The sequence below is a fragment of the Typha angustifolia genome, chromosome 3 (genome assembly GCF_048772165.1).
Source record: "Typha angustifolia cultivar Huaian chromosome 3, ASM4877216v1, whole genome shotgun sequence".
NCBI classification, from domain to species: Eukaryota; Viridiplantae; Streptophyta; class Magnoliopsida; order Poales; family Typhaceae; genus Typha; species Typha angustifolia.
Window position 1 is genome coordinate 2,207,862 of NC_133241.1, and position 17,421 is coordinate 2,225,282.

General features: G+C 28.6%; 1 protein-coding gene across 1 annotated transcript; it reads left to right on the forward strand.

Annotated features, from left to right (window-relative positions):
• The first annotated feature begins 2,226 nt into the window (after positions 1–2,226).
• On the forward strand, positions 2,227–3,360 carry LOC140758131 (uncharacterized). The gene is made up of 4 exons (XM_073094180.1): positions 2,227–2,334; positions 2,449–2,646; positions 2,793–2,972; positions 3,088–3,360. Exons 2-4 carry the CDS (start codon positions 2,452–2,454, stop codon positions 3,142–3,144), a joined length of 432 nt encoding a protein of 143 aa, XP_072950281.1. The 5' UTR covers positions 2,227–2,334; positions 2,449–2,451; the 3' UTR covers positions 3,145–3,360.
• Positions 3,361–17,421: the final 14,061 nt, after the last annotated feature.

A 17,421-nucleotide genomic window follows, 5' to 3' on the forward strand; every position in this document is an offset into this window, starting at 1 on the left:
GTTTTTTACTAGTTCCTTTCCAACAAAAGAACTGCAAGAGAGTAAAAAAGACTGCAAGTAAGAAGTGGATTATTTGGCTCCAAAGAAATAGAAGAACTTAAAAAAAAGAGAAAACTGGAAGAAGATTTTGTCTGTAGCACTGTTGACAGGAATAAGCATTTTGACCAATGTGCAGCACTGAAAGGACTGTTGACATATCTGCACAGAGCCCAGATATCGTTATGATCAGTTATTAAAAAGTTGAACACGAAATTTATGGCGCCATTAATGGAGCTCGCAGCCGAAGAAGAAATTAGAAAAGGAAATAAAGAGGAGAAACTTATCCAATCTACAATCCATATCAAGCGAATTCAATGGCTACAGAAAGAAACTCTTTTCTTATAAAAAACTAAGAATAGATAGCTACCACTGCCAGAAGACACTAGGAATGGATCTTTGTAGAGTTGCTGTTCTACACTTTAAACCCACCACCACTTGGCAATTCTTGCAAGAAGGAAACCAATTTCTAAATGCATCCCAAGAGAGAGAGAGAGAGAGAGAGAGAGAGAGAGCACACGATTTCCGATGCGATTCAGAACCATGATTGAAAATGGAGTGCCTAACTATTATTTGAATACTTTTCTTTTGCTTTTCAAAAGTTGCATATCTATTTTGTTCAAATATTTCCACTTTGCAAATAAGCTTTTGAAAAATATTTTAGTAATTTTTAAAAAGATCATAATTATTATTGAAATTATTATGCTCTTTCAAAAATATTGTTCCATTAGTTAAGTTAATTATTTTAGAGTTGTATAAATTATTAAAATAGTTTAGAAGCTACCCAAATATTTTTAAAAGTTTCTATCATTTTAACTAAAAATTATAGAGTATTTAGAATTATGCCTACCAATACCAATAAGGGTGTCAACAATTAGGATGAATATAAGCGAGTTGAATTTTGCTCATATTTGACTCAAAATTAAATTGATTGAACTTAAACATATATTGTACTGAAAATTTTAATCTAACATGTTAACCCATTACCTCTGCTTGGTAACTCATTTAGAGCTCAATAAGCTTAATTCACCTAACTCAAAAAGTGACTAGAAATACCCTACTAACTAAGTCACTAATTTTTTTTATTAAATTCAAATGTAATAACTATGTGTATAACGTGCATATGTATCGAGTGAATAATAAGTTAGATTGACAACCCCTAAATACGAATTAATTTCTTTTACATGTCTAATAATTTTTAAATTTAAATACTGAGACTAAAATCTATATGAAAATGAGTATGATATCCCTCACATTTTATATATCTTTAAAAGTATTTTAAATTTGTATATAAGTCACTTACTATGCAGCAATTTTTAAACATTACTAAATCTTATATATATTTTTTAACTTTTTAAAATTTATTTAGACATGCAAAATAAAAATTCAAAATATGAGTAGTTATTTATAGGGTAAAAAGAAAACCCTATGAATTACAATCATATGCTTATGATGATATGATATATTTGTCTAAAGTTAATGTCAACTCATGAGTTTGATAGAGAGAGAGAGAGAGAGAGAGAGACATATATATATATATATCCCTTAATTCCTGCCCTTCACGCAACCTCTCTTTTGCCCTGGCTAGGAAATAGAGCCTAGAGATTCACGTCAACCTCTGCATGGGGAACTGAGAAGAGTCTTGGAATTAGTCCACGTATCTCGAGGCTAAACTTTGGGGGATTAAACGTCAACCCACCCCCTCACCCCTCAACCCTGGCTAAAGCTAAAAGAAGATCCCTCACAAGCGTGGGGACAAACAAAGTTGTCAACTTTTGACCATCATCCTATGATAATTTCTCAAAAAGGGTAAGTGGATTGTTCTAGAGTAAAATATATAAATTAATTTTACAAATAGACCTCAGAAATGCTCAAGAGTTTATAAAGTATAGGCTCGATAAATATAAATAATAGTTTGATAAATGATTATATGTGTCCAATGCCTAGATGAGAGTTATCTTTATTCATAGTTCTTGTGTTGGGTTGCAATTAGTAGTAGAATAAAGGGTGTAATCATAAGGAGACATTATCTCTCCCACTCCAACTCCATTTAAGAATAAGAAAATATTAAACTTAGGTAGTGTTTGTCTATAAATCATAAATAAACTACAAATTATACACTAACAGATACAACATATCTTATTTTATTTTTATCTCCCACTCTCTCCTCGTCTTCTCTTGAACAAAAAAGAAAAAAGAAAGAAGCTTAAGCTTGTCTCCTTCTATAAATACAACGACCACCTCACTTTCTAGTATCCATTTTTCTATGCTCTTCTTTTGCTTTGTGACACAGATGAGGTGTAGTTATGCCGAGAGTTTCGCCTTCTTTTGTGGGCTAAATAGTATATTTAGGACTTGGGACTTTGTCTTGGTACCTGTTATAATATATTGTAATCTTTTGTTCATATTTAGGAGATGAAGAGAGCCCAGATTCCGGCATTTGGGAACTGGGACTACTGCAACGAGCTACCCATAACTCAATACTTCGAGTCTGCAATGCAAGCTGGTGTTTTCCATGGCAAATATTTTGGAGAAGATGGAGATTTGTTCAAGTTTCCGGCGACGGCAAAACCAGCCTACTACCATCGCCACCATCACAGCAACAAGAAGGTGACGAGTTCTTAATCCCTTCCTTCGTTCTGGTGTTGTAAAAGTTTGATATTTTTCATAAGGTTTGATGGGTTTTTTTTTCTGGTTCTCCCCTTTAATCTGTAGAGAAGACTGTGAGTTAAAATCGGACTCGTAATTGGTTTCAGGTGAAGAAAGGTGGAGTACAGAAGCAGCAGCATCAGATTGAGAAGGAGCAGCAAAGAAAGCCGAGGAGTGCATGTAATTTTGCTGAGCAGACTCCAACAAGGAAGACGAGAGTAGCCAAACCTGTGGATGAGGACTTGTACAAGATCCCACCAGAGCTACTCTACCAAAAGTCTAAGATGGTATGGTACTCCAAGAGTCTAATCTTTCAACTCTTTCTCTTGTTTCATGTCCAGCCATAAATTTCATGGTGTACAATTTGTCCAATTGACATAGATGTGATTGATTTGGTTGCAGAAGAGGTTGCTGAAGAGCCTGTGGAGTGGATGCCTGGAACTCAACTGCATTGCTTGAAAAAGTGATGGGTGATGGAGAGAGTAGTACTGATGGAGAGAGTGATTAATGTTTCTTACTGTATATTAATGGAGATTTAACTTCTTGTACTCCCTTTTCCTAGCTCTCCTTGGGCATAACTTCTTTTGGTCAAATATTAAATGTCTTATAGAAATTAAATGCTTGAGATCTCTTGTATTGATTAATGCTACTGATGAGAAAAGGACCCTTGTGATATTTACCACAATCTCTTCATGCATGCATTTTACTTTTACTTATTAATATTCACCCTATTTAATCTTGCAATGACAGCAAAAAGAAAATGAAATAATACGTATTAATTAGAGAGCCATTGCTGTGGTCTTACCTCTTACATTCTAATACTTCTTTCATATTTCTCGGATTGAGATATTTTAGGGGGCCTAATAACTAAATTTAAATTTAATAAGTGGAGCTTATTTTAAGTAGGAAATAGACTTAATCTAGGATATCTATTCTAATATTATATTAAAATTTAATATTCTAATAAGTGTTTGACCTCCTACAATTGAAAGAAATACTCCAAGTATGCTATGGCTAGAATTGAGGTAGTGTGAATCTACCAATAGAGATGGAAAAAAAAATAGTAGCTCAAGGTTGACTTCAGCTTAGGCTTAGCTCAAAATTAAAAAATTAATTAGATGTAAATAAAATAAATTAGGCTTAAAATTAATTTTCAGTCAATATATAATCTTAACGATTAAATATGCCCATCTCTAACTTTATCTAACATTAGCTATAATCAAACCTTATTTAGTTCAAGCTTAATTTGGCAGGCAAGAATAAGGCTTGCATTAGACTTATTTAAAGCTTGATCGAGCTTGTTTGAGATTCGAGCTCAAATTAGGCTTCAATTAAGCTCGATTAAATAGGTTTAAACGAAGCTCATCTACACACTTTGATCTTGGCTTGAGCTCAAATTAAACTTGGCTAACTTAAAATATAGATTTGAAATTAATTTTGAGCTGAGTTTAGACTCGTTTATACTCTTAATCTACAAACAATTACATTCTACAAACACAATAGCAACCCCTGCAAGTTTGAAATTAAACAACATAAATTTGCTTTCAAAGGAAAATCAGGATCTTTTCTAACATATTTGTGACTCAAAAATTTCAAAACATAAATAAAATATCATATTTATCCTTAGAAATATAGTGTCATTTTTTTTTCAACATATGAAATATTGTTATAGTAAAAGAAAAAAATACCACTATTAGTTCTAATATTTATCGGAGAACTAATCAAGTAAGTTAATCGAACCATAACTCCTACTACTATAGAGCTACCGTCTGCCATCTATCATGCTATTTACTTACCATATTCAAAACTTGAAAGGTACCATTATGCAATTAATGTGCTTTGGGTGTTAGTCAATTGGCCATGAGTATCTTCTGTTCTTCACCTATCCCACCATTGGTGGTCTGGTGCTGGTACTATCTCACCCCCTATTTTCTTTTTCTTTTTTCTTTTTTTTTCTTTTTTTTTTTTTGGGTGCTCTGATCACTTATCTTCCTGGTCTCCCATTTAGGGTTGAAAATGTCTCCCATTTAGGGTTGAAAATGTGTCAGATTAATTTTGATCCGACCTACTATCTGATCCGATTTAAATTAAATTTAGATAAAAAACTTATTCGACTCAGATGCAGATTCATTTAGGTACATATAGAATTTTTTTAAAAATTTGAATACGGATTCAAGTATGAGTAAAAAAACTCGGATATAAATATAGATCGGATATATTTTTTCAAATACGAATATAGATATCGGATATCCGTTTATATGTATATTTTTAAATGATCTATAGTTTTTAATTTTCTTACTTAAATAGTAAATATTGATATTGTTACTAATATTGTGTTTTATATTGTTTGTTGAGATTGATTTTGCTAATTAAAATTCGATCCACATCTGTATAAGATCTGATTCTCTATTTGAGAATTATCTAATTCGATATCAAAAAATTATCTGTATCCATTAATTAAGATATGATTTTAAATTTTGTTATCCATTCAATATGCATATTTGAATTCATATCTAGATAAAAATATAGATCCGGATATAAGTTGAGCATTATCTGATCCGTTTTCACCTCTACTCCCATGCCATCAACACGAATGAAGAATTTTGGAGTTAATCGGTGAAGACTCTCCCTTAAGAGAGAGAAATAGATATTTTATATTGGAATTTGTAAGAGATGCATAAGATTCTAGTGATATATAGTTGGAGTCTTAGTTTGGTTATAAATATTAGTTCATTGTTGACTTGATCTTATAGATGAAGTATGAGATGATGAAAGATTGAAAGCTCTTATAGTAAAATTAGAAGATGAAAATAAATCTTTTAACTTGATTAGGCAAACAACATAGACTTTGGATGCTTCTACAAAGATATAAAGAAATAGCTTCTACGATGGTGAATATAGACCGGTGGAGGAGGCACAGAGACTCCAGATGGTGCACAAAGAGCCTCATAATATATGAGTGGTGCAATATGAGCGCAGAGCGCTATTGGGTTACTACACAAAATGCCCATAGGGATCTGAATAATAAAAGATAGTATGAGAGAAACTCTGTTGTCTAAGTTTATTGGAATTGTTGTATTAACCAATATAGACCGCAAGAACGGTTACGATGGTTAGAAATGCAGGAATTCCAACATGAATAATGGCAAGAACTAAGCCCGACCCAATAAATCACTCCGACCCTAATCAAACTGATGATCAACTCTAATTAGCGGCTATTTTCTCTTTATAGACCCAACTATAACTTGATGATGCTTTAGAAAACATTAATAAGTCCTCAACTAGTTCTTAGGGCAAAAATATATTCAGCTCGTTGTGCAGCTGACCAAGTCATGAACATTAATTAATGTATTTCCATATATGCACATTAGTATTTGCACATTGCCTCTTCTTTGTTTTATTTTGTTAGTAAAGTGGTAAATTTCATGACCTGGAGAAAGGTGAAACAAATTCCTCAAATATCCCAAATTAGTAAGAGCATATGGAGGACTGGGTCCACTCAAACCATAGAAATTTTATGAGCTAATCAATAGCCTATCACATATAATGAGAGATGGTAATTATATGCAGAACATCCAGCATTTATAAATTATCAACAAAAAATATGCAGAACATCCGGTATTTATAAATTATCAACAAAAAATATGCCGGATTTGCTAAGGTGGAAGCTTTTTGTGCTTGAGGATGAGGACGAGGATGAGGATGAATTTTCAACTCAGATGCAATGTGCAGGTTTAAGATGCGGTGCTCGCACCAATCAACTCTAGTAGAATTGGTAGGTACCTTGCTCATGACTAAGGAGGATATAAGTTCAACTTCAACCCCAAACAATATTATGGAAAAATTGTTTGGTGGTTAGTGGTTAGTGGTTTGGTGGCTTGGCTCGATTAGGTTGATGACTCGTCAGTGCGGTTAGCTTGGAAGAACAGCTTGGCAACGCAATGGCTTGGAACAGGTCTCGGCAACGTTTGATTCGAGGTAATCGTTCGGCGACGCATATGGCTTGAAGCCTAGACTAGACAGATAAAAGCTTGGTGGGGCCTAAAGTGCCTCTGTATCTAGGGAGGGTTAGCTTTTCTAACCTTACGTGTTATCTATTTTGTAATTCATATTCCGTTTTTAAGAATTTTATAACTCAACCCCTCATTTTCTCCCACAATTTTTATTTAATACATTGAGTTAACTTAGACATTACTAAAAAAATAATATTTCATTATAATATATAAAATTACTAAATACCTAAATTACCCCTAAATCATCCTTTTTTATCTCTTTTCAAAGAAAAAGAAGACGAGGAGGAGGAGAGAGGAGGGAGGAGGGGGGACGGAAAAGATGAGGAAAGGTGATGGTGGCGGCGGCAACAACGACGATAGCGACGACCACAATGGAGAAGATAAGTGGGGAAGATGACGGAGGAATATAGAAAATAAAAGGGACTGGTGAGGTTATTTTAGTAGTTTGGTCGATGTTAGTTAGTCAAAATAATGTTAGGATATCAAATAAGAATTATAGAAAAAAAAAACTTGCCCTTGGGAGAGGAACAACAACTCGAGTTATAAAATCCTCAAAGGCAGGGTGTGAATCATTCGTCCAAACCCCAAACTAATATAATCCCTCTCTTCTTTTCTTTTCTTTTTTTCCATTTTAAGAAGAAAATTTCACAGTAGTGATGCAGCAATTGAATGATGATGCGATCTGAATAAAAGCTCAGATATCTCTATGTTACTTAAAGGCATACTGTGATCAAAGCTGAAACTTTTACCATGCAAAGATGAGCTCACAACATAATGAGATAAAAATAAAAAAAATAAAAATCCAATCTCCCTTCCATTTGTAATCGAAATTAATGGATGCAAAATTAATGAATGAGCTTGATTGAGCCGAGTTCTGTTCAAGTTTAGTTAAAAATTAGTTCGAGTTTAAGCCAAAGCATCAAATTTAAATTAATTTCAATTCAAGCTGATTCCAAAGTAAACTTAATTTAAATCTGAATTAAGCTTTAACCGAATCTTGGATAGCCTATAATTTTTATAAAATTAAATTAAAGATATAACTAAATTTAATTTTATCTATTATATAAATATTATAATATAATATTAATTGAGTTTTATCGAGTTGAGCACGAGTTTTGTTGGCTTGATTATTTTGACAAACCTTATCTAAAAAAAGCCCCTAAATTATAATTCATTCATTTTAAGTTTGATGTACGTAAGAAAACAAGAGATAGTTTAAACAAGCTTCACTATTTGGTGAACGTCAATATAACACGATAAGAAAACACAAAAGGCAAAGAAAGATATAGCGAATTATGCACACATACCATGATACTAGCATAAGAGGTCTAGACAGGCTCAGCTACAACTGTGCGAATTCGAGCTATCCTTGAAGCATACTACCACAATAACATATATCAAATAACAATAAATATAGAGCGAAAAGAAAGAGAAAAAAAATAAAACCAAAACGATCAATATAGATGGTTGTCTTACTTATTGCAATAGTAGCGTCAATGATAAGGGGATCAACACAACTGCAAGGTGAATTGTGGTGGAGAAGATCGCGACACAGTCGAGAAAGGAGAATGAGGAAGAGATGAGCAAAAACAGGGCGAAGAAGAAAACGAATGAGGAAAGAAGGAATAACGAAGAAAGAAAGGAAAAGAAATGAGAAGAAAAGAAGGAAAAGGAGGATATGTATTTGCCTTTAAAGGGGAGAAAAAGTTGATTATTGAAACTTTATTAGAGCTAGGGCCGATGTTAAAAAAAAAAAAACATGCATTTTTGGTGTAAAAAGCTACAGTGGAATACTATGTATTTACCTCAATTATCTTTGTTTATGTATTTACCAAGTTGCAAAAGAAAATATTTGAGGTCTAACTTTGAGGTCTACAGTTAAACTCTCCATAGGCACTGTAAAAGAAATTTTATTATTCTGGGATAAAGATTTGATTCATTTATTACTTATTGTGATTGGCACTAGTTGTTTAACAATTATATATGTCTAAGTGTCTCTTTAATAGCAAGACAAATGGTTCAACACTAATCTAATTTTTAATCTTCTCATCCAGCTGCTGAAATTATATAATATTCTATAAAACTAATTGAAAATATTTAGATATACGTATATATCTAAACCCTAAACAATATTTATATCCTTTTTCTTAAGTAAATATGGGGAATGTAAATCAAAGATTAAAGCAAAGATAAACACCAAAAATTTTTACATGAAAAAAAACTAAATGAGAAAAATCACGAATCCAAATTCAGATCAAACCAATCACTAAAACTTATATTAACTTACAAAACTAACTTACAAGTGACAAAACAACTCGTCAATCCCCACAACTTTATTTTACTAACTCTTAATTGTTAGAGCCCTCGATTCACTACTTTTTTGTGATTGATCTCCAATCTCAGCAACTCTCAAAATTGATATTTTGCCTTGATGACTCTTAAGATAAAATATTGATGGGTAAAAGATGAGATAGACCTTATCGATGAAAAAAATATTGTTTCTTCAAGAACTTCACTTTAAAAGCAATAACTAACATCCATAGGGTTATGGCATTATAATCCTTATATATATTAATAAGATAAGATTCAAATTTAAGTCAAAACATGTCTTACATAACTCCAGAAATTGTATATTACATGTGCGTGTTTGAATGCAGCTCGAGTGAGTTTGAACGTGGTGACTTATTTCTAAGCACGTTCGAACGGGCAAATACACACCTCTGTATATGTGAACGCGCTATGAAAGACTGTAGAGTGCGTTTGAACGACCAAAACATTGCCTCTGTATATGTGAATGCAATATGAATGATTGTAGGGTATATTTGAACGCGATGCAAATGCATATCTACTCTATATAGGGGTAAAAACGGATCGGATACGGATCGGATAGTACTCAACCCATATTCGGATCCGTATTTTTAGTTCGGATACGGATATTGGATGGATAGCAAAATTTAAAACCATATCCTGATACAGATAATTTTCGGATAAAGGATCGGATCTTAAACGGATATTGATTAAATTTAAAATAATTATAATATTTTATTTAAATATAATTAATACAAAATTATTAAGAGTTTTACAATAAATAATTTTTTTGTATGTCAAATATATAAAATTAGAGAAATCAATCTCTATAAATAATATATAACGTATTATTAGTAATAATATTAATATTTACTATTTAAATAAGCAAACTAAAAACTGTAAATCATTTAAAAAAAATATGCGGGTAAACGGATATCCGATATCCGTATCCGAATCCAAAAAATATATCCGACCCGTATCCGATTTTTCAAAAATTCTATCCGTATCCGTATCTGTATCTGAATTGGATAGAAATGTTTTATCCAAATCCGATCCGAGTCAAGTCGGATGGCGGGTCGGGTCGGAGTTAATCGAACACATTTTCACCCCTAGCTCTATATGTTAAAACTCTTTGGTACGAATGTTATCAAAATTTATAAATATACTCATATACATAAATAAAAATATTTAATATATTTTATACACATTTGCCAACACTAAAAACCTATCACTAATCAACTGGTCACCCTTTATTTTGTAAAGGTAAATTAACTTTTTATTCATTTCTCTCTCTTACATGTTCCAAACTTTCTATAAGTAAGGAATATCAAATAATTAAATTCAAAATCAGTTTTTCTGGTTCCCACTTTTACAACCTATTTTGATGGAGGGAATAAAAGAGAGAGGAGGAGGAAATAGAGAGATGTAATAACCGAAGCCCAAGCCCAATTGAAATTAAAGTGGTATATATATATATATATATATATATATATATATATTCAAAAGAAAGAAAATTAAGGGTGAACTATACTGGAGATTGATAAGTAGACACCACTGAAGAGCTATCATGAAGGAGTTTGCCATTGACAAGCATAACCATTATAAGAGAAGTCCAAATTTGACTTCCTAAATTTATGGACAAGAGTCTAGTAATAAGATTACATATTTAATTTCTTTAAATTTCCAATTAGGAATCCATATTCTTTACCAAGAGTTAAAAAAAAATTAAAAAAAAAACCTTATTCCCCACTTACATTCAATCAAACATAGGCCCCACAATGGACCAGAAAATTTAGGGGATATATCCAATAGAGTAAACAGCAAATCATAGTCACCTAATATATCACTTTCAACTGTACTACAATGTATTCTCTTAGAGATAACTCATCACTGAAGTGGCAATCTTAGGTAGAAAACTATTTTACTTTACCATTTCAAAATGTTCCAAATAGAGCTAAAAGCGGATCGGATACGGACCGGATAGTGTTTAACATATATTCGGATTCATATTTTTACTCCGGATATCAATTCAGATTCAGATATTAGATAGATAGCAAAATTTAAAATCATATCCTAACTAAACGGATACGGATAATTTTTCGAATAGAGGATCGGATCTTAAACAGATATTAATCAAATTTTAAACGAATTATAATTTTTTATTTAGACATAATTAACACAAAAATATTAAGAGTTTCACGAAAAATAAATTTTTTGTATGTCAAATACATATAAAATTAAAAAAATAAATCTCTACAAATAATATATAACGCATCATCAATAATAATATCAATATTCACTATTTAAATAAACAAATTAAAAATGGTAAATCATTCAAAAATATATACGGGTAAACGAATATCCGATATCCATATCCAAATCCAAAAATTATATCTGACCCATATCCGAATTTGTTCAAAACTTCTATCCGTTTTCACCCCTAGTTCCAAATAAACTATAACTATGATATGTTCCCATTTTATGCCTGCACTTAAGCAGAACTAAGTTTATGCCCAAGATCAAGTAGTCAATCTTTATTTATTGCCTATATGCTAATACTAGTTTACAAAGTAAATCAACAATAAACATCTACTGGACTTTATTTTCCTATCCAAGGCCTGGTTCAAAATTGGCTACTGGGCCCATTGGGCCTTTGCCTTTGGTGACATATTGAGCCAGAATCCAACCTGGCTTGGCCCATGAGCACCCCTAATCATCTTGGGAGATAAATATTAATTAGTTTAAATAGATTATAATTAAATGGTTTAAACAGATTAAATGAGACCCAATTATACCCATTTTAACTTATGGGTTAGAACAAAAAAAAAAACTTAGCATAGGACTGCCGAGTTAATACTTTTATGGCTATAATCTAGTAGTTATATTAAATCTTAATCATTTAATTTCTTTAGTTATTCATCTTTGGTGATCCTTGCAAGTAAAAAATTACAGACAAATTAGGGGGGCCACATTATGAATGTAGATTAGTAGAAGATCAATGTTTGATAATCAAATTAACTAGAAACCAAAGAGGGTAAATTCTTTTTGTGCTATATATCATTTAAAATTAGGATTGGATAAATTAAGTTTAGTACTAATTATTTTACACTTATTATAGTTTATATCATATATTTCAATTTGTCCAATTCGAGCTCTACAGGATACTTACTTTTGTTAGCCTTGGTTTATTTAATCCCCATAAGTATTAAAATATCATAGTATACTTTATTTTCAATATAAACTTATTATACATGTACACTAAACTCATAAAAGTAAATATGTTTAACTTATGCAACTACATTATTTTATTAGTATTTTGTTGTTGAAAACACATGAGTTGCTCGGTTTCTTCAGAAGAAAGAGTAAATGTAGTACTAAATAAAATGACATTCTCTCTTTGAATAGATACCTTAGAATAGGGTATTTAAAGAATATTTTGTTAAATTAATGGAGTATTTTTCTCTACCAGGTCTCACTCTCATAATTATTTTTGGATTAGACTTAACTTTGAGTCTTCTATCATTATAAAAATAAGTAATATTTTATGTTTACTATCAAAGTAATCACCATATTTATAAATAATAAATAATATAATATAATATAATATAAATAATACGTTATATAATAAATACAAATAGGGATTAAAATAAAAGTTGACAAGTCTAATTATTAGCACAAGTGGCTGGAGAGATAAAACCTAACTAATATGTTAGGGTTTCAAATCTTTACGAGAATGAATTCAATCGAATGCACTAAAGTTGGTATATGCGACTCTTTAATTATTAAAAAAAAACGGATTGTTAAGGTTAAATGTCCTAAAATTCTAGTATATAGTATAATCAACTAGTTTGAGCTGTTTTAGATCATATAAAATATACTAATTTTGTCCACTTATAAGGTCTAAGTAGTTGTAATTAAATTCATGACATGTGTATTTGTGATGTCATCAAATCTTTTATATTATGCTTCTATAATTTTATATATGGTTTTTTTATAATTTTAAAACATAAATATAAAGAGATTCAAACCTAGGGTAATTTTATAATTTTAAAATAGTTGTTTTAATGTATGTTTGTGTTCATGACTTATTAATTTTCTATTATGGTTGGAAAATATGACATTGACTTATTTGAAATTGAGAGTATGCTTAGCATGCTAACCAGAAAAATTAAAAATAAGATTTGCTATAATATGAGCAATGTCTAAGTTAATAGTTTAATTTGTATGTAAAATATTTTTATTATTATTATTATTATTATTTTTGGGATCTCAACATTTTAAATATCAATGTGGCACAAAGTGATTATAGTGATATTAAGTTTAAAAGATAACATAACGTGCTATTATAATTTTGTGGGATGATTAATTTGATCAAAAAATGTTAAAATGAAAATCTATGTAAACTTCTTTGACAAGAAAATTAATTCTATTATCAATAGTATTATAGAAAATATACAACAAATCTTAATTGTCCATTCTTGTTAGTATTGTTAGTTTTATTGTCAGATTATAAAAAAAACAAAATTTCATTCTTATCGTTATAATTTCATAGAAGATAATAAATTTATAAAATATTAAAATGAGATTTCTTGATTAACCTCTACTGATTTAATTGAATACTTTTATATACAAATAGAGTAGTATAATATCAAGAATATGTAATATTATATAGTGTTTATTGTATTATAAAAAATGTGACTAATGAGTTGAATGTGTTATGTCACAAAGGGTAAAAATATAATATATGGAAAGATAATGGTTATTAGTAGAATTAAGAGTGCAATATATGAATATCTAATAATTATTATTTAAATCAAATATCATACTATTTAAAATTAAGACAAAATAAATTATATTTAATACTTGTCATTTTATATTCATTAATTTTTGCATTATACAGTTTAAGCATATCTAATTTAGATCTAGCATTTTTAATTTATTTATTAAAAAATATTAATTTTGGTTAAGTTTGATATTTTTAAACCCTAAGTTGTAAAAATCTTATAATATAATTTATTTAACACATTAAACTTATTACGCATGCATATAATATTTATAAGACTAAATATATTTAACTTATGCACTTACTTTGTTTTATTACTATTTTGTAGTTAAAGAAACGTGATTAACTATTAGAAAATTAAAAATTTTACTCTCCATAACAAAAGTATATGTTCTAAATATGATGATAATAAGTTCTCAATTTTTTTTAACAAAATAGAAAGTAAAATATTATAGTAAACTAAAATATATTCTCTCTCTAAATAAATATACTTGAGAAATGATATTTGAGAATATTATTATTTTCATGGAGTATATTTTTTTTTATTAGATATCATTCTGATAATAGTTGTTAGATTGAACTTAACTTTGTGAGTCTTCTACTATTCTAAAAAAAAAAGACAATAAAGACAATGAACTTAACTTTTTTAACTTTTAGCATTAAATCATTCACACATTTATAAAAGACAAATAATACAATATGATGTCAGTATTATTTTTTGTTAGATAATAAATATAAATAATAATTAAAAATAGTATTGTAATGTATATTTATTAGCATAAGTGGTTGGGGTCCTACTTCCCCAACTAAGAGGTTGGAGTTTCAAATATTTATCATAGTAAATTATATGAGTCTTGAATCATTATAGAAATATATTATTAAAATTAAACATTTTAAAATTTTAATATATCATATAATCAATTATTTGTCTTATTGTGAAAACTAATATAAATCAATAAATTAGATAATATAAGCTAGCCCTACCAAATTAAGCCTAAGTGTTTATCATTTTATCTATGACTTATGTGTTTATCATATTGTCAAATTCTTTTGTACTTATAAAATTTTCAACATGATAATTTTTTATAAATATAACGAGATTCGAACCTCGACATCAACTTCAAAATTTTAGTTCTTTTGTTTATTAGGATAGAATTTAATAATAAGCTATTAGTAAGTATATTTTTTTCTTACTATTATATTATTTTTCTCTTATTCACTTAATTATTATTCAGTAAATTATGAATTAAACTCATTTAAATCTCTATCTTTTATTTTCTATTTTTCTATACTTGTGTGTTGTGTATAGTGCAGAAATTACACATCCTATTATCTTTCTCTGTTATCTTTCATTTATCCATATGTGATATATAGTGGTTGAACGTAAGATGTATGTTATAAATATAATATATATTGTTAGTTTGTTACATAATATATTATGTTTATATGCTAATTAGTTTTCAGCATTATATTTATAAAGACAACCATAATTTTAAGGTAGTATTTATTTTTCTCTAAACTCTACTCGATTGTGTGATATAAAGGTATATTTTTCACTTTCATTTATTTATACAAATATTAAAATTTGAGTCTACAAATGCTATCTAGCTTCTAACATTTGAAATAAATAAGTACTTTGAGTATATAATCCAAGATAATTTGTTTAATTATTATTATTTAGAGAAAATAGAAAGCTTTTGATAAAATATATCTTACCAAATAGCAATACCATTTTATATTACCATCTAAATTTTGTCATAAAGTATAAAGTGGTTAAAAAAATAAAGAAAATATTAATATTGTTAGTATAAATATGGTAAACTACTAATCATATTAGGGATTAATTTAGAATGTTGACTTAGTCACTGAATAGCATGACTATGAGTATACTATGCATCAATTGAGAGACTATTATCCTTAAACAATATATTAAATTTGGTATTTAGCTTTATATTTGGAGTGATATCTAAATTAACAGTTAAATTTTTCGTGTAAAATATTTTTTTATTGGTGCAATTATCTAGAATCTAATAACTTAAATATCAATATGGTACAAAATGACCTAATATGATATTAAATTTAAGAGATAACATAAATGGATGTCCAAATTTGGTAGGTTGACTAGTTTGATCAAAAATAATATTGTAGCTATTGAAGGTTTTTATGTGAAGTAAATAAACTTATCATTGTCAATATCATTATAACAAAAATACAACAAATCTTAGATCGCATTCTTATTAATATTGTAGCTTATACTATTAGAATATAAATTACTAGCTATATTATTTTTTATTTTTAGAATTTTTACATAATTTATTGAGTTCATATGATATCAGAACATGAGTTTTTAAGTTATGATCTCTAGCTATTTAATTAAATAAGCTTAAATGCAAGAATAATCTTATAATATAAAAGATGAGTAGTATTATTAGTTACTTGTTATAAAATATGAGTAGTATTATTAGTTATTTATTGTGTTCTCGTAAATATGTCTTATAAGTAGGATGTCCTATGTGGTAAGAAAAATATAATATATAAAAATATAATAATTATTTCTAGAGGTAAAAGTGCATTATATAGGAAGATGATGGTTATTTTTTAAATCAAATTATAATTATAAATCTACCACATAATATATCTTACACACCGGTAGCATTTACAATAATATTATAACATTTTTAATCATGAGCTTTATATTTAGAGCCACAAGGCTCCAAATACATGTTGCTCTACATTTAGTATTTAATTATTACAAAATATATTTTAATAAATGTTATTGATATTATTATTTTTTAAGGTTAAAATCTCTCACTGAGATTTTTAATAAGGCTAACATTTAATAGTTTCAAAATTAATTTTAAATTACTAATTTTTAATTAAATAGAGAATTTGAAGAAAACACAAAATAATGAAATGCTATGCTGTTAATAAGAAAATTGAATAAATAAGAAAAATAATAAAATAATAAGAAAAAAATACGAAATAAGTATTGAAAGAAGTATATAATAGTCTAATAACAAGCAAAGAATTTTTTATTTGATATATTTCAAATATTTGGTGTTTATATTTGAATGACATTTTCCAATTTTAAATAAAAAATATATTTATTATATAAAAAAATTTAAAAATAAAAATTATTCTAATATAATATAAAATTAGACTGATTTTAAAGGTCCCAACGAGACTCTTCCGACGGTAATTGTTAGAAAAATAATTAGTGAAGTTAACTATACACTCATTTTAAATAATTATATTATAAAATAAATGGTACATATGAAATTTGAAATAATGGTTTAAAATTTTAATAGTAGAGTTGGCATTTCAAGATAAGCAATAGTAATTTGAAGCTACTCCAAATCTATCAATTGGGCTCCAAATTTGGTGCCTCAAATAGATCCCTCTTGGAGCACTACTTGGCCTTGAATATAGAGATTTGGAGCCTGGTTAGAGATGCTCTTAAAGAAATTAAAGCATTTCCTATAAAAACTTAAAGTTTATCCAAATGTGTTAAGCTCCTGGTAAATAGTAAGTTAATATTAATAAATTTGTTTTAGAGTGTGTTTGATTAATGAAAAGGAAAAAAAAATATATGACAACTTTTTAAAAGTGCACTACTTTGTAATACTTGATGGA